General features: G+C 37.0%; 1 protein-coding gene across 12 annotated transcripts in view; it reads left to right on the top strand.

Annotated features, from left to right (window-relative positions):
* The window catches only part of Syt14 (synaptotagmin 14), a 171804-nt gene that overhangs the window by 69211 nt on the left and 83943 nt on the right, over nt 1-18650 (top strand). For 4 of the 12 annotated variants that reach the window (XM_006988141.4, XM_006988140.4, XM_016006625.3 and 1 more), the window contains 2 exons: nt 2434-2598; nt 8972-9187. The exons of 1 other annotated variant lie outside the window; for it this stretch is intronic. In XM_006988141.4, the coding sequence (XP_006988203.1) occupies nt 2434-2598; nt 8972-9187 (381 nt within the window). Of the gene's footprint in view, nt 1-2433; nt 2599-4468; nt 5862-8971; nt 9188-18650 lie in introns of those variants that run through there. 7 more of the 12 variants (XM_076548233.1, XM_076548235.1, XM_016006621.3 and 4 more) reach the window with 5 other exon arrangements.

Below are 18650 nucleotides of genomic sequence, written 5' to 3'. Positions count from 1 at the left end.
GCATGCTCATATTCTCCTCTGAAGTATTCTGCTGAGATTTCTAATATATCATGTCAAAACCATTCCCAGTATTTTCCCTAAAATTTCTTCTTCTACATGCCTCTTTACCCCATGCTGTTAAACCAAATGCCTTTCCTCTCATATTTTTCATTTTGGTTAATGGCACTACTGTCTTACTTGACCATTCAGTATGGAATTAGAATTATCCTCACCTCTTCCTCATCTTCTATGTTCTGTTGATTAGGTCATTACTTATTTTCTTCAAACAAAAATTAGAATTCATCCCTTTTCTCTGCCACCACTGCTACTGCTTCATTAAGAGCTCATGATAATCATGCAGTTATTCAGTCCCTACTTTATCCCATTTTTTTCATTACCAGTGTAATTTTTCAAGACATGCCTGTTATTACCCTGTTGCTCTCCAAGTTCAAAATCTTTAGAGTGATACCCAAGACTCTTTGACAGTCTAAAGCTTGCTTTCTTCTTTACTTTTGATTCTCATAATATATTTCTTATTGTTCCAAAGCACATATTCTCTTACTTGTTCATCCATCCATTCACTCATTCATCCATTCTCCCTCCCCTCCCCTCTTAGGTACACGAGGACAGAGAGGTCAGTACAACAGCCAAGACTGTTATTCTTTAGTGACCATCTGCCATTTTCCATTTATAGAGTTTTTTATTAGTCTTTTCACCTACACTCAAATGCATCTTTTTGTTCTCTGACTCTCACAGGTCTACCCAGCAGTTTATATTCCTGTCTTTATTATAGAGCTCATTGCTTTTCGTTATGCTTAGTTGTTTAGACTTGAATTTCCCAGGAGGTTTAATTTCACAGAATGGAAGGAGGAAGATAATATAGGAGTAAGTTGGGGGCAGGGGATAGCAAAGGACTGAAGAGTTGAGGAGACAGGAGAGACAATGTGAGCACTGGTAGAAAGCACAGCTTCTAGCAGCTTTAAATTCTAGCAGCACACATGGTTCATGTCTCTACAGATCAGTTTATGATGGCGATGGTCATTGGATCTTTGTGAAAACTGAGTTAGTCACAAGATATATACTGTATGTACTTGCTGCTGCCAGCCCCTCCATTTTCATTGCCCCTCCTTTACAATGTCATGTCTGCAACACTCTGACCCAGCTTTGAGTAGACTGTAATGTCATACTCTGTTCTACTTATGGTATGCCTGACTTTCATGAATAATGAAAAGCTAACAGATAAAAGCACTAATCATTCATCTGTTTGTGACCTCATTTTAAACAAATGAGCTCTGCTTAAAGAATCTTGGGGTAGATCGCATGGTAGATCCTACTTTGAGCAGTGGAGGGGAAGTAGGTCATTCTTCACAGGTAATGTTTGAGATATTTAAGATCCATCTACTCATACTTGTAAGATAGTAGGCATGCAAACACATGGTTCTTGTTTAACTCCAGATGACTGGTACTGTGCTGGGCAATGGAGATGTGAAAGGACAGTGAGATTGCTGGAGGTGGGAGTCCAAGTCTCCTTGGGTGGTGACGTATATTCTCTTAATACTAAATTCTGTTTAGTCTGACAGCTCATCGTAACAAAATCTCTTGCTCCTTAACTTGTCTAAGTCCTCTTAGTTCATAAGATATGGTCATAGAGCCATACCTTTCAGAAAAGCACATTTGACCCTTCAGTGGTGGATCTTGGTGTTCCTAAGTAGAGACCCTGTTCTTTTCCAGATAGTCTGTATGGTGTGGGTTCTAACTGCCTCCATCATATGTGTGAAAAAAACAGAAGCTATGTGTAGAACAGTGCTTGGTGTATGGCATATAGTTCAGGAATTCCATTGTATAGTAGAATGATATGAGAGACAAGATGGGCATTCCAGGCAAGAGGGAGAGGACAAGTCAAACCCCAAACTGTATGTTCAGCATGAGACAGCAGACTAGACCCATTTGACTGAGGTGTGTATTGGAAGGAGAGGTTGGAATATAAATGCCAGATAGGGAATCCAGTGTTTAATAAGAAAGGTTCAGCAAAGCTATGAGAAACAATAATCATCCATGCTCTCATGAATTTAATAATTTTTATGCATGAGAAATATTTTTTAATTCAGTACTAAAACTTTTATAACATTCTTCATGGTCTTAAAATTTGTTAACTACCTATGTTTTCTTCATGGATTTAAAATTTGTTAACTACCTATGTTTTAGACTTTTTTCTTTTAAAGTTCTTTAAATATATTTATTTAGAAATATTTAAATTTTTTTGAATGAATGTTGTTGAATATATTGAAAAATTATTTTAAATTTTGTGGGTTTTCTTACAAACTGTCTTAAATTATGACAGTTTAAAAGTAATTGGAATTAGACAACAATCTATCTAGTGTGTATTGGGAATTTCCTTCTTGTTTACAGCTTAGAGAAAACAGATGCTGACAGCTGTGACTTTCTTTTCTCTAGTCTCTCCAGAGGCAGTTGGATTTTTGTCAGCGGTTGGGGTGTTTATTGTCTTGATGCTGCTCCTTTTTCTCTATATTAATAAGAAGTTCTGTTTTGAAAATGTTGGAGGGTTTCCAGATCTTGGTTCAGGATACAACACACAGAAGAATTCACAAGATAAAATGTGTAAGTATTACATCGCTGCTTCTTTATCTGTACTATTTCTTGTTTTAATAGGTTCTGTGAGAAGGTTGACTTTGGTACATGATAAACATAACATTTGAACCTCTACTTTGTAAGAATGAAGTATCTGTTAAGTAATTATGTTTAGGTCTTCTGTCGCCTACAGATTGTTAAGCTACTATGTAAAGGTGGTTGTCTATTATTGCAAAATAATGTTTTTAGTTTTCATTGATAAGGCATCGTCTTGAGCTTATGCTTTGAGTAGATGATACTTTAAAAACAAAAAACAAAAAAAAATGCCTGGTCCATTGTGAACCTGGCTCTCAGGAGAGCTTTCACAGTGTCCTCATCAGGCTTTTGATGCCACTAACCCTTCCTTTGTTTTGCCTGTCTATTCATTTTCAGCTGAGGAATGATGTTGTTGCTGGGAGGAGGTATTTTTCCATACCATGCTCTATCCTAGAACCACATAGTGATTGTGCTCTAGTGTTACTAGGTCCTAGGAAACTTGAGGATTCTAACACCGTATTTTCCCATTTTAGAGAAGCTTTTAAAAATATTGTTGTAAGAGCTCTTTATTTGTTGTTTCAAATATTGGCTGATATAAATGGAGGAAGTTGAGAATGATAAAACCAAGGTGTTAATTTTGGAGAGTTTTAAAGAATGAGAGCAGAGGAGCCAGGCTTCTCTATGCACAGATCCCAGAGAATGCTTTGCTTTTCTGATAACCTAGATTATTATTTTGGTTTCTGTGTTAGAAACTGTTGTGCCTTACATGGTTCTGACTTGGTTTTGTGTTTCTCATATTCCACTCCAGCCCTGTATGTACTCATTTGTGTGAATGAACTGCTTAAAAATCTGTGTGTGTGCGTGTGTGCGTGCGTGTGTGTCTGTCTGTCTGTCTGTCTGTCTGTCTGTCTGTCTCTGTCTGATTGTCTCTCATCTGCCTACCTGTCTCTCTCTGTCTGTCTCTCCCTCATACTCTCCTTCTTTCCCTTCTCCCTCTGTTCCTTCCTCCCTCCCTCTCCACCAAGCCCCCATCAGTTTTCTGTAATTCTTTGGTTCAGCTATCTTGGATTTTCTTTTATGTCTTCAAATTCCAAATTTGTTGGTGTGAATTACATCTATTAGTATGTACTGTATTAGATAGTAAACTGAGAAAATTAAATTATCTCTTACAAACTTACTTTTCTTTTTATTTTGAGTGGAAAGGTTTTTGCTGAGGATTGAACCCAGGCCTTTACATATGTTATACATGTACTTTGTTGGTGAGCTACATTTTCAGCCTCTATGAATTAAAAAAAAAAAAGTACTAGCAATAAGGTTATTGTTTGTGAATATATGTAACATTTTAAAGTTTTTTAAAAGAATTTTTCAAGTCAAAAGAAGAATTTGTAGAGAAGAGTGGCATTGCCATATACATTTCATATAGGTCTGTTAGGAATGGCACAATAGGAAGCAACTTGATTCTGGTGTCTGCTTCCCTATTAGGTCTATCTCTCACAGGGAGAGTAAAAATGTTAAACAACCCCTCACTGTCACTGTACAAGTCGTGTGACCTTGAGATCTCAGAGATATCCTATTATTTTTCTTTGACTTGTTAAAGTAAAGATAGCATTCATCTTATAAAGCTACCATACATCAAATAAGATTAAATATGTCCATTACAGTGTCTTGGAAATGCCATTCAGCAGATGCTCTCACCTGTTCTCCTGTTTTTACCACCTTGCAAAACTGTTTAGTTATTGTCCTCTAAATACAGTTCTTAATTTGAAATGTCGATAGTCTGTTAACAGGGTTATTCCCTTATACTGACTCTTAGTAAGTAAACTAAAGTACATAATAAAAATCCTTTTTATACTTCTTCTTTCAGGTATAGACTAAATACCCAATAGATTTGAGGGAAAAATAATGTCTTGCTGCTGTTTTGATAGCTATGGAGTGGGAAAAGATGTCATTACACTTAAGCCAAGTGATTTGATTTTTATTTTTTCCGGAGGAGTCTTTACTTCAACGTTATTTCTTCCAATGCATATTGCATTTACAGAAAGATTAAAAGACACAGTGTGAAATACTATCATGCTAATGATAGCAACATTTACATAAATGTTAAATTCACATTCCAAAGTAGTTGATATTTTAAGAAGAGAAAATTCCATTATTGCACCTTTTAGGAACAAGGAACTGGAAAATGGCATTTTTCAAAAGTTTTCAGCAGAATCTACCTTCAGTGTCCTCCCTGGTAGACACAATCAGTAGTGCTGTAGAAGATTTGAGCACTGCAGTTGGGGAAGTCAGCTATGCATTTACTGACTCAGTTGCTGGGCAGGTAGCAAGTATGATGCATGGCTTGTGCCCAGAGGAGGAAAGCTGCACAGCAGAAGAGGCTGCAGGGTCTTCTAGAGCCAAAAGTGCAGTTTTGTGGGATACTTCCAAAAACAGTGCTTGTCAGAAAACACAGTCTGATGTAGAGCACAAAGCAAAGCAAATAATCTGTTGTGACACTTCAGCTCCACCAAAGCAAGACCAAGAAATGCATGAACAGGGATATTATATGCGTGATGGGCAGTGGACACTCTCAGAATACACAGAAACTGGAGAGGCTGGTAGCTCTGCTTTGCAAGGCTTCGTGAATGATGGGATGTCAGCTGTCAAGCAGAAAGTGGGGGATGCACCCACGGGTCATGAACTGGAACATCCTGACAAAGGTGAGATAGCTGGAGTAGGAAGCTCCAGGAATGATCAGAGTTCTGTAAAGGAGGTAAGTTATCTAGAAGTGAAAGGACGTCTGAACACCAGTGGACAAAATGTTGTGTCTGAGCAGAAGTACATGGCTACAGGTGACTCGAAAGGCAGACTGCAGTCTGTGCCTGTGGGAAGAGAGCAAGAGAAATTGGGGAACGTCACTAAAAGTAAACATCTTCCTAATGTCGAGCATTCTGATCACTTACAAAAAGCGAAAAAACATAGTAAACGTGATGGAGTCAAAGGGAATGAATGTTCAGGAAACGAATGTTCTCCAGAAGATAACACAAGAAACCATAGACACAGGGAGCAGAAATCCGTTGTGAGGGAATACACACGTTCAGCTCCATCAACAAATTGTAAAATTAAGTTTCCTGGGAAAATCAAAGAAAAAATAAATCCAACAAAATCCTACAAAGTGAAAGGAGACATAAAAACAAAGAAAAATGAAGCTAATTCTGCTAAGAGAGGAACAGCCAAGAGTAAAGTTGGCAAATATTCTAAGATATTACCAGAAAAAGGTGAGGTCTCATAATGTTGGTTTGAGTGATTAAATATTCTCTTGATTTTTTTTAAACTAGAAAAACATTCAAATTTCTCAACTTTCCTTTTCACGTCTATATATCTAATTTAATTTTTTCCTTGATCTTGCTTGGAGATATTTTTAGAGACATTTAGATTTTTTTTCAGTCATTTTTTTAATTCTTGTTATTGTATACCACCAGATATTGCTTGTGATCCCTACACTATCTGAGCAATTTCCAGCAGTCCTGATGTTGTTTTTTTTTTTTTGTTTTTATGAGTAGATTTTCACTGTGCAGCTCCAGTTGGCCTGAACCTCACTATATCACCCAGGCTGGCCTTGAGCCTGAGGTCCTCCTGCCTGAGCTTCCACTTACTGAGATTACAGGTGTGAACCACCATACCCATTTCCTAATTTTAATTACAGTTTATTTTAATACTAGAAAATTTATGCAGACTTTAATTAGAACTTATTTGGTTTGATACTCATTTTTAAAATTTTGTTTTACTTTTATAACCAAGTCTTGAGTTGGTTATATATCCCAACAAGGATCTATGTAAAATATTTTATATGTTTCTTGAAACCAGTAGCTCCTATATTGTTAAATAACATGCTTCTGAATGTTTTTATTCATTTAGCTTTACCCTATAACTTTCATGAGACTGCTCTAGTTCATAATGACTGTACATGAGCAATATATTATTATTCATGAGTTCTTTATATAGAATTAAGATTCTGAGTAAGTATTTACAGTGTTCAGCTACAATATTTGTGACAGTTTTCAAAACATCTTTGCTGTGCATACTTCTGATAATTGCTTCTAGCATTCCTTCATCACTTCTTTATTGCTGATCTGATCAGAAGCCCTGCCCCCCCCAAATACTGGCTTTTGTTTATAAAATGTACACCTGTAGTTTTTCTATAAATTTAGATTCTCATAAGATAGCAAAACCTGAGTAGCCAGGAAAATAGTGGAAGACTTTTCAATTCTGCTATATGACTCATCTGTAAGGGATCTGCTCTATATTGAACAGTAGGTTTTTAATGGCATAGGAGAAGCTGATCCTAGACTCATAGGCTATTTAAAAAGAAATACAGTTTGTGATGATGTGTTCATTGTAGAGTCCATTCTCATAGCATCTGTGATTCATTGGGCTTTGGTGGCCTTGTTTATTTCTGTTGTTTATTTATTACTTAGGAAGAAATAAAATAACAGGTGATTTAGAAAGTGACAATAGGATGGCTCCCAGGAATAAATACAGTTACAGTAGCACTATACACTTTTCTGTTTGTTTTGCTTTGTTTTTAATGAGGAGCACTCTGGCATCTTAAGAAACCAAAGGCTCTCAAATATCCCAAAGAAGAGTCAAATATTGACCTTAACAAGTCCCTTGAACAGATTGCAGGTGTTTTTGGCTCATAGGTTAACTTGTCGTATTTCTAGAACCAATGTAGTAGGCTCTCACATGGAAGATGCAGGCTAAGAAAGAAGAATTTCTCTGATTTTCATGGAAGGCATTCTGGAATAGAGGACGTTTGACTGCAAAGGGTCTGCATGAGGGTACATCCACGAGGGGCTCACAGCATTCCTTTGCCTTTAGGCCTCACTCTGGTATTTCACAAGACATCATGCTCTGAGCTGGTGTCAGAAGGGCTTGGTGTAGTTATCATAGCACTGTCTAGTCAGATTCTTGATGATGGTGAAGTTGGAATGTCCAGCTATATATCGCTCTACACACTAAGTGTGGCTGGCAGATTAGAGAGGTTTGGTGATACCTATTCAGACAGTAATGAACTTTTAACTGCTCTACTGTTTGTTAGAGAATATAAATGTTATACCTCTTAAAATTTAGGTATGATTAAGTAAAATTGTCCTAGTATTCAGCTTTTCACTGGTATTGTTATAAGTTTGGTGTATATCCTTCTCTCTCTCTCTCTCTCTCTCTCTCTCTCTCTCTCTTTCTCTCTCTCTCTCTCTCACACACACACATATAATTTATATATTTATATATAATATAGACTGCATGTTGAGGTATGTATAGTATCTATTGAATAAAAATATAACTGCACCTTCTATCCTTTCCTTGTGAACTATAAGCTTACCCACTTATGTTAAAAGGGTTGCATAATCCTAGTACGTATGTTGAATGGATGTGTCATCACTTGCCTAACCAAGTCCCATTGATAGGCATGTTGGTTATATATTTTGTTTACTTTTGCTATAACATAAGTTCACAAATATATATCTATGTTCACCTAATTAGAAATGGACTTGGCAAGTTTCTAGAAATGGAATTTTCTTTTTCTTTTTTTTTTTTTTTTTCTCGAGACAGGGTTTCTCCGTGTAGCTTTGTGCATTTCCTGGAACTCACTCTGTAGCCCAGGCTGGCCTCAAACTCACAGAGATCTGCCTGTCTCTGCCTCCCAAGTGCTGGGATTAAAGGTGTGTGCCACCACTGCCCGGCAGAAATGGGATTTTCAAAGCCCACAGAGTTTGATGTTGGATTTGTTTTATGCTCTGTATAAAACTTGTACCAGTTGCAATTCCAGTGTGTCTGTGTCTTCCCATTTCTCTGCTTCCTGTTAGTATGGAGCATTACTAGTTCTGAAAATATAGGCCAAATGAAAACCAGAAATTTGTCTTATGACATTAATTGTCTTACTCATTGACGGCACTTATAATTTCATTTATATATAACATATCCTTTACAAAATTATACAACATGGCAACTATACTTTGCTTTGTACCTAAAAAGGTTACAAACCCCTATGACTAAGATTATTTATATAATTAGAATATACAATGTGATATTTCTTATAAACACATAAAAATCTAACTGTTGATATTCTTACATGAAAAATATGTTTTCTAAAGCTGAAATTTTATGTCATTACATACATACATATAGTATGCTTTAAATTCAGTGTAAGGGATGATCAATCATTTCAATAATTTTAAGGATTGTTCTAATTTGTTTCATCCTGTGTGTATGCCCACACAAATACACACATTTGCATTTGTGTATATATATGCATATATGTTTTAAATAAATTTGCCATATGTAAGTATATTAAAATTATAATTTCCTCTCACTGTTATCCAAATAGATAATTCCTACATGGACAGAGATGAGCCTGGTTCATCCTCTGAAAGTGAAGATGAAGCGCTGGGTAAATATCATGAGGCCTTATCCAGAACACACACTTCCAGGTGGCCATTGGTGGATTCTAGACAAAAGAACTATGCCTGGGAAACAAGGCAAAAATACAGCCCTTTGTCTGCAGAGTATGATGGGTACAGCAGTGAAGCATCCATAGAAGACGGTAAGAAAGTTAGTTTATTTGTTTTTTTGAAACACTATTATGTTAGATGATATGTGCATGAAATTCTAGGCATCTGTGGTTGCACACTGAGAGATACAGTGTAAGGTTCTGTATCTGAGCATAATCCAACGCACGAAAGCAAAATGCCAAACAATCACCTTTTTTCTGGATTGGTAACTGGAGTTCTTACTTACAGTGCACACTGCTGACACGAATGAGATTCGGGTAAAAACGTGCTGTTCCTCAGGTGCAGGCAGTTCTCATACACCTGTTACAGAAACAAGTAGGGTCTGGGTATGACTATTGCTGTGACTCTGAGCTGGTCTCCAACAAAAACTTGGTGCCTTAGATGACACACTGTAGCTAGAGTTTTCCTGCCTGGCCCACAGTCAGGACAAATCTCTGTCACCAGCCAGTTCCACAGCCGCTCAGACCCAACCAAGTAAACACAGAGACTTATATTGCTTACAAACTGTATGGCTGTGGCAGGCTTCTTGCTAACTGTTCTTATCTCTTAAATTAATCCATTTCTATAAATCTATACCTTGCCACGTGGCTTGTGGCTTACTGGCATCTTTACATGCTGCTTGTCATGGCAGCGGCTGGCAGTGTCTTCCTCCTCAGCCTTCCACTTCCCAGAATTCTCTCAATTCTCCTCTCTGTTAGTCCCGCCTATACTTCCTACCTAGCCACAGGCCAATCAGTGTTTTATTTATTGACCAATCAGAGCAATTTGACATACAGACCATCCCACAGCAACACACGAAGAATGATGTGGTGGTCTCTCTGTGCTGTGTTCTTTCTGAGAATGGGTACAGTATTATACTGTAAAAGCAATTTGAGGGATTTTTCAAAGGTTTCAGTAATTTCAATATTTTGTTATTAATTGGTTTTGCTTTATTTGTTGATGTTGACTTCAGAACAAAATCTGGGCAGAAGGTATAAGTCCATTCATATCTTTCCATAACAGAAAGACAAAAGGTTTTACCATTAGTTAAAACATATTTATTTTTACATTTAAACACATTGTTTATTTGCTTGATAGAATGGCTTCTCATAGTAACTACTGTCTTTTTAGCCAGAAGAGAACAATCTTATAGGCATCAGTTTTATTATCAATAAACATCCAACTATCTTTGATTTTGTAGTTGGGATTTGTCTTTTAGGGCCTTTTCCTATTGATGGTTTAAGTATTATCCCGATTTGTAAGTAGTCAAAGGAGCAAAATGATGTATATTTGTGTTTGGCTTCATGCTAGCTAAAGATGTCTGTCAATTTTTATTTCTGTTAGTATACATATTTAACAAATGAACCAAATACTGCATTTTTACAATGTAGAGAAGGCTCATTATAGGTACAAAAAGAGAAATATTAGATATAGACTCCACTCGAAAACAGTGCCTTTGTAATAGTACACACAAGATATGTGCCTACAGAGGTAACTAAATAATGCAAACCAGTAAAGCTAGCCTGTAATTTATATGCACCTCTGGCACATGAACAATAGAGCTAAAGAAGAATGGTTGTGAATCTGATCCTGGCTGACATTCTCCCCATATCTTGTCATCTATTAGCCATGAAAACCTGAGGAGTATACTTCATTGTGTCTAAAATATGGATAGTATCAACCTGGTCGAGTTGTCATGAATATCAGTTGATGATAGATAGTACATGGCCAGTCAGCATTGCTGAAAGTGAGATGTTATGAAAATCACGATGGTTATGGGCATGAATAGCCTTGAGCAAGCCTGAGTTTGAGTCTGTGTCCCTGGATACTTCCATTCTTCTGATGGAATTTAGGATTTTTTTTCTTTATTTTCTTTTCCTTTCTTATACTTGATTACCCTCTATGGTCCTTTTATTTTAGATGCCTAGTAGCTTCCTCCTAATGAGGAGCAAGGCTTTGGTTGCTCTTACACTTGCCATCACCTTAACAACTGCCATAAGTTTTTAGACAGGGCAATGTTAGGGCAGACTTTGTAGTTATACACAAGCTGTAAGGTACATAATGGAAGAAATATTTCAGGAACAAAGAGAAGGCTCTTTGTCTTAAATACTGGAGTGTGTGTAGTATATAAGGGAATAAGAGGCACCAATGGGAAGGGAGATGAGGACTGAACCTGCCCAATTTGGTAGCCAGAGATAACTCACTGAAGGCTTTGCTTTGAGACGGCATCTGTAGAAAGATTAACAGCAGGGAGACTATAGGAAAAAGCATTGAAGAGAGACTTGAGACTTAAGAGATATCTGCAGAAAATGGAGAAAACCTGAATCACTGTAGTGGCAATAGGAATTTGGAGGACAGGAGTATAGAAGTGGGACTTTTCTGGATTTAGGACCATAGTATATTTTGAACATCAGGAGAAGAGAAGAAAGCATCAAAAAACACTGTGGTTTTTTTTTTCTTTTTTTTTTCTTTCTTTTTTTTTTATCATGTGTGAGAGAGAATAGTGGGGTCATTGCTGTGATTATAGAATCCAGGGAGGGATCTACTTTTTGTTGGAAGTAGGGATAGCAATGTCTGGTGTTTATACTTGTAACAAGGCAGGATATTAGAGCAACTGAAAATGGTTATTGAACTTGCAGTTGTGAGTAGACTTAGATCAAGAGGTTTTCAGAATATATATGCTTAGAAATCCTGAGAGTGAATTAAGCTGATAGAGACTGTATGGAGAGAAAATGTCACATAAAGAGGCAGAGAAAAGATGGTAGAAAAGACAGTAGAAGAGGCCAAGAAGGTCTAAAGAAAGTACATAGTCATCCATGGCAAAAGAATTTTAGGGAGGAGGGTAGCAATCAACATGGTGAGAATTCAAACAAACCCCTTTTCTAATAGAAATTTCATTTCCAGTTGAAGTACTAATAGGCTAGCATAATAAGTCAGAATGTCTGTTGGTAAGAGGAGGGTGCATGGTAGGAAGTCTGCATCTCTGCCTGCCTATTGTTACCACTTGCTGTCTTGAAAGAGAAGAAGTTGGACGGTTTGTAGTGTACTGTGGACCTTCTCCCTCCAGCCCGTATCTGTCTAGTTCTCCTCTGTTGTATGTATTGGAAGGAAGAGCTTGTTGTAAAACACACTGCACTGCTCAAGGCACTCTTCAGGGTCTGGTGGTTTCATGGGACAGTGCTAGGGATATATGCTGGAAATGATGCAGCTCATTTTCATAAGCACAAGGAAGGTATGAACAATGGGTTGCTCTTGCCTGCTCTCAGCGCTGACCCTTTTATTCTGCATGTTGCTATTCCACACATTTATGAAGGCTGGGCTTTGACTAGTGTAGGTGGAAGTAATAACCAAAAAGAATGGCAAGGAGAAAGGGAAAAAATTTAACATGTACATTTTTTTATGTGACATAGTATTATTATTCATTAGTGTTTAACATTTACCACAACTTAGTAGTAGTAGCTAAGATTATTCCGATTTTATAGATGTAACTGATTTTTAACCTAAAATCACATAGTAAGTTACTGAAAATTGATCCAATTAGATCTACTCCCAAATTAATCTCCTGCTCTAGCGTTATGATCTCCTGCAAGATGGAAAAACTGCAAGACAGATACTCTAGAAAATAACAAACAAAAATCCAATGGTACATTTGTTAATCAAGTTTTTTTTCTCTAGATGGCTATATTAATATTTTATTTTTAACAAAAGAGAAGTGATATCTTTAAGAAAATTTTCTAGGAAAAGTAAACATTAAAATCATTTATCAAATTCCTTTTGTTCCCAATTTTACTTTTACTATGTTCTTCAAGCTAAAAGCATATTATAAGTAATCTGCCTTAATTTAAAAGGATCAGATTCAAATCCAGTTTTTGGATGTGTGATTTATTTAGTGATATGAACCAACACCTGGAGTTCTACTCAACATAAATTCTTTCCATTTTTATATTGAATAATAGAATTCTATTTAAAAAGATTTATTTATGCTTTTCATTCTTAGTTCACCATTGAGATTACCAAGATATACCCATATATGATTTTTAAAAAAAGCTCTATTATTAAGTTTACATATTATCTTGGGGGCAGATTAACTTAAAACTGTTAAAGACAATTTCCAGCCTGAGTGTGTGTTAGGTTTATAAACAAACACAAATTTGCCATTCTTTTCCTTTATTGCTACACCAGAAGCTTCGTGTAGTTAAATGTAATGTTTAAAATTAGGTACACTAAAGCATAGCTATTTTGTTCCTCTTAAACATTTATTTCGGGGGTTGGTAAGATGACTCAGTGGGTAATGGTGCCTGCTACCCTGAGTTCAATACCTGGGACCCTCATAGTAGAGAGAACTCACTCTTGCCACTTGTCCTCTGACCACCATGGGCATACTGTGGCACATGCACACACACCCCACCACACTCAATAAATAAAAATGTAGTAATTTAGTAAAGTTTATGTTTGAAATAGTTTAAAACTTAAGTGAAATAACCTCATATTTTCTGCATGCATTTGAACAGTTTCATAAAGGTTATTTTATTAATTTTTGCAATTTCTTTGTGAAGAAGATAAGTAAAAATAAATATGTATCTGTATTTTCAAGAAATCTTTAAAGTAAAATATGTTTAGAGGGATAGGGATATAGCTCAGTGGTAGAGTGCCCTGGTTAGTACCTAGCACTGTCCCCAACAAAGTAAATGATTAAAAATAAATGCATTTATAACTTAGAATAGTGAAAGGGGCATGTATCACCATGTTTTCTTAGATTTCTGGTAAATTTTTGATTTTAAGTTTTGTTCATGAATATTTTTCTTCTGAAGAATACTTTATTGTATCTATATATTTAAAAACATGACCAATTTAGCCAGGCATGGTGGCACATGCATTTAATTCCAGTTCTTGGTGGGCAGAAGTAGGCAGATCTCTGAGTTCTAGATCAGCCTAGTCTATATAGTTAGTTTCAGGACAGTCAAAGCTACAAAGGGAAACCCTGTCTCAGGGGGTGTGGGGGGAACCGACCAGTTTTAAAGTCTTCAAAAGTTTTTACTGCATTGTTACTGTTTTGGAAATCTTATGTATTGAGAATGATTGTTCCCAATAGTGTAGGATTCTTTGTAAAGCTTTTCTTATTTTTCTTGTGATAAAACTTATATAATCTAAAACTTACCACTTTAGCCTTTTGGGAAAGAAGATTTTATTTTATATAAAATAAAATGCCTGAGTATTTGCCCACATGTATGTACACCACATGTGTGCAGTGCCCTTGGAGGCCAGAAGAAAGTGTCAGATCTGTGGAACTGGAGTTTCAGATTGTTGTGAGCTGCTGGGAAAGAAACCCAGGTCCTCTTCCTAGATGAATGTGCTCTTAGCCACTGAGCAGTCTCTCCAGCCCTTTGTTTTCAAGTGTGCAGTTCAACAGCCATCATCTCTTTGCCTCTCCAGGACCTTTTCATCTTCAGAAAGTGAAACTCTGCACCATTAAAACATATCTCTCCCTTCTCCTCTTCCAGCCCTGATGACCAATAAGTATTCCACTCTCTGTGTCTTGGAGTTTGAGTGCTAGAGGGACTTCTGGAATATTTCACTCAGGATGGTGTCTTCCTGGTTCATCCATGTTGTAGCATGCATCAGAATTTCATTCCTTCCCAATGTCTAATTTGTGTATTGTAGCATAAACTCCTAACCATTTTTGCTGTTCAATCAGTTCAGTGGTTAAGTTCACACTGTTCTCATCAGCATTCCTCCCCCGGAACTCTTCTTTTGTAACATTTCAGCCACTTTCCATTGACCTTTTCCTTATTTCCTGGAAACCACCATTCTACTGTCTGCCCTAAGTGTCTCATACAAATGGAAATATACATAGTTCCACTTTTTGTGACTAGTTTATTTCCCTTGCAGAATTTCTTTCTGACTCAGTAACATTCTATTGTATGTGTGTGCCACATTTTGCTTATCCATTCATCTGTGGGTAGATACTTCAGTTGCTTCTACATCTAGTGGTTATGACTAACAGTACTATGAACATAAGAAAATAAATACCTATTAAGAGACCTGGCTTTCCATTATTTTGAGTATACCCAAATAGATAATACGGTAGTTCTACTTTTTAAGATTTTGAGTAACTACTATGTTGTTTTCTATGGTGGCCTAACCATTTTACATTTCCTCCAACAGTGCAATAGATTCCAGTTTCTCTATAACCTCACCAGTACTTTTCATTTCCATTTGTGTGGTGTCTTAGTCAGGGCTCTATTGCTATGAAGAGACACCATGACCATAGCAACTCTTATAAAGGAAACCATTTAATTGGGGTGGCTTGCTTACAGTTCAGAGGTTCAGTCCATTATCATCATGGTGGGTCATGGCGATGTGCAGGCAGCTATGGTGCTGGAGAAGGAGCTGAGAATCCTACATCTTGCAGGCAGTGGGAAATGGTGTGAGTAGCACACTGAGCGGAGCTTGAGCACATATGAGACCTCAAAGCCTGCCTCCACAGTGGCACACTTCCTCCAACAAGGCCACACCTACTTCAACAAAGCCTCACCTCCCAGTAGTGCCACTCCCTTTGGGGGGCATTTTCTTTCAACCCACCACATATGGTAGTAGCTATCCTGGTGGGTGTGGGGTGGTATGTCTTTGAGATTTGATTTGCATTTTCCTAAAGGTGAGTGAAGTTGAACACCTTTCCATATGCATATTGATTACTCATATGTCTTCTTTGGAGGTATGTCTATTCATGTTCTTTACTCTTTTGGGTTATTAGGAAGTCTCACTATATTCTGGGTATTGATTCTATAGTAAAAATGTGCAAATATCTTATCCAGTAGGTTTCATTTCTAATTGGCATCTTTTTTTCTTTTTCTTTTTTCTTTTTTTCTTTTCTTTTTTTCTTTTTTCTTTTTTTCTTTTTTCAAGACAGTGTTTCTCTGTGTAGCTTTGCACCTTTCCTGGAACTCACTCTGTAGTCCAGGCTGGCCTCGAACTCACAGAGATCCGCCTGCCTCTGCCTCCTGAGTGCTGTGATGAAAGGTGTGCGCCACCACCGCATCTTTTGATTTTGATGATATCTGGTGTGTCTCTTTTTTCCCTTCTGTTGCTTTTGCCTTTGCTGTAATATGCTGTGGGATGTCTTTCTATATACTGAGAATATGTGTTGCTCTGATTTGTTGATAAATAAAGCCATTTGGCTTGTGGCAAGTCAGATTATAGCTAGGTGGGAAATTGAAGAGAGAGACAGGAAGAAGAAAGGCAGGGAGGGGAGATGCCAACCTGCTTCCCAAGGAACAACATGCCAGCAGACTGGTAAGCCATGGAACCTGTGGCAAAACATAGTAGGTTAATTTAAGTTATAAGAGCTAGCTAGCAAGAAGCCTGCCATATGCCATACAATTGGCAATTAATATAAGCCTCTGGGTAATTATTTTATAAGTGGCTGTGAGACTGCAGGTCAGGCAGGACCGGAGAAACCTTCTGACATACAGTAATATTTAAGAGACATGTCAAATCCAGAATTGCCAATGTTTACCCCTCTTTTTGTCTAAGAATTTAATAGTTTTAGGTCTTACATTTAGGACATAATTTATTTTCAGTTAGTTTTTACATATAGTATTACATGACATGGTGTTCTAGCACCATGTGTTGAAAACACTCATTTCCCCATTAAATGATATTGGTACACGTGTCAAAAATTATTTGGCCATATATATAAGGGCTGATTTCTGAACCCATCATTTTATTCCATTAGTATTTGTGGTTGCCTTTACTCCAGCACCACACTATTTGATTTCTATAGCTTTATAGTGTGTTTTGAAACCAGGAAGCAGAAATCCTTCAGTTTTGCTTTTATTTTTCAGAAATGAAGGTCATTTGGGATTCTACGCAAAGTTTAGGGGTGTGTGTGTGTGTGTGTGTGTGTGTGTGTGTGTGTGTGTGTGTGTGTGTGTGAAAGCCATCATTTTCATTTATAGAAATGGTATTATCTGCAGATTGCCTTGGGTTTTATTAGCATCTTAACAATATTAAATCCTCTAAATGTGGTGTGTCTTCCCATTTATTTATGTCCTTAATTTCATTTGGGAAATTTTTATAGTTTTTACTATAAGATTTTTACCTCTTAAATTAATTCCTGAGTATTTTATCCTTCCTTATACTATTGTAAATAGAATTGTTTTCTTAATTTTCTTTTCCACTTGCTCATCGTTAGTGTATAGAGTTGCAATTTTTTTGAGTGTTGGTCTTATACTCTGTTTTATTACTGAATTTATTCATTCTAATTGTATTTTCTAATATGTGGAACCTGCCGGGTTTTTACATAGACTATAGTACCATTTGCAAAGAAAGCATTTTACTTCTTCCTTTCCTTTGTAGATGTTCTGTACTTACTTTTTTTCTTGCTTAATAGCTTTAGTTAGTCCTTCCAGATTGAGTAGATGTGGCAAAAAGTGGGCATCTTTATCTTTTTTTATGCTCGGAGCTTTTAGTCTATTACTGAGTGTCATGTTTGATGTGGGCATTTCCTGCTTGGCTTTATTATGTTGAGATAGTTTTTTACTGTTCCTAGTTTGTTGAGTGTTTTTATCATGAAAGGGTGCTGAAGTTTGTCAAATGCTTTTTCTGAATCAATTGAGATAATCTGTTTTGAGATGTAGTTGTGTTATCCTTCCATGATAAAATACCTATGAAGCAACTTTAAGAAGGGAAGATTCATTTTGCCCCTGTCATCACTTGGCTCTTTCTCTGAGTTTGTCTTGAGGTAGAGCAACATGAGGGAGAAGGCATGGCCTCATCACAGCACTGGTGACAAGATACACCCTTCCAAGGCACACCCCAGTGACTTACTTCTAGTATAGAACCCCTATGATGGCCTCAAATTATAAACTGACTGATGAGGTTAGAGCACTTATGAGCCAATTGCTGTCCAAAAGTCCATCATATGGCACCTAATCATAGTATCTGTGAGCCTTATACAAATCATAACTTCTGTTAGTGTTGTTCAAATCTTAGATGGTCTTTTAATAAAAAACCCAGAGCCAGATATCAGGGTAAAAGCTGAAAGATCAGAGAAGCAGAACAGCCAGCCAGTAGTTCTTACCTCTAGGAAATCCTCAGCCTAAAGAGAGAGACTTCCTGTTTCCTCATGCCTTATATATCTTTCTCTGCCCTGCCATGGCACTTCTTGGGATTAAAGGTGTGTGTGCTTCCCAGTACTGGGATTAAAGGTGTGTGCCACCACTGCCTGGCTGTGTTTCTAATGTGGCCTTAAACTCATAGAGATCCAGTTGGATCTCTGCCTCCTGAGTGCTAGGATTAAAGGTATGTGCTACCACTGTCTGGCCTCTATGTCTAATCTAGTGGCTGGCTCTTTCCTCCGATCCCCAGGCAAGTTTATTAGGGTACACAACATATCACTACATGTTAGTATGGATTATTATATTGATTGAATTATCTTTGCATTCTAGGAACTTGCCTGTTAAGCTAAATTCTTTTAATATATTGCTGAATTCTATTGGCTGGTTTTGATGAAGA

This window comes from Peromyscus maniculatus, chromosome 11 (assembly GCF_049852395.1).
Source record: "Peromyscus maniculatus bairdii isolate BWxNUB_F1_BW_parent chromosome 11, HU_Pman_BW_mat_3.1, whole genome shotgun sequence".
NCBI lineage: Eukaryota > Metazoa > Chordata > Mammalia > Rodentia > Cricetidae > Peromyscus > Peromyscus maniculatus.
The sequence above is the reverse complement of the archived record's forward strand: the minus strand, read 5'-3'. Positions and strand labels throughout refer to the sequence as shown.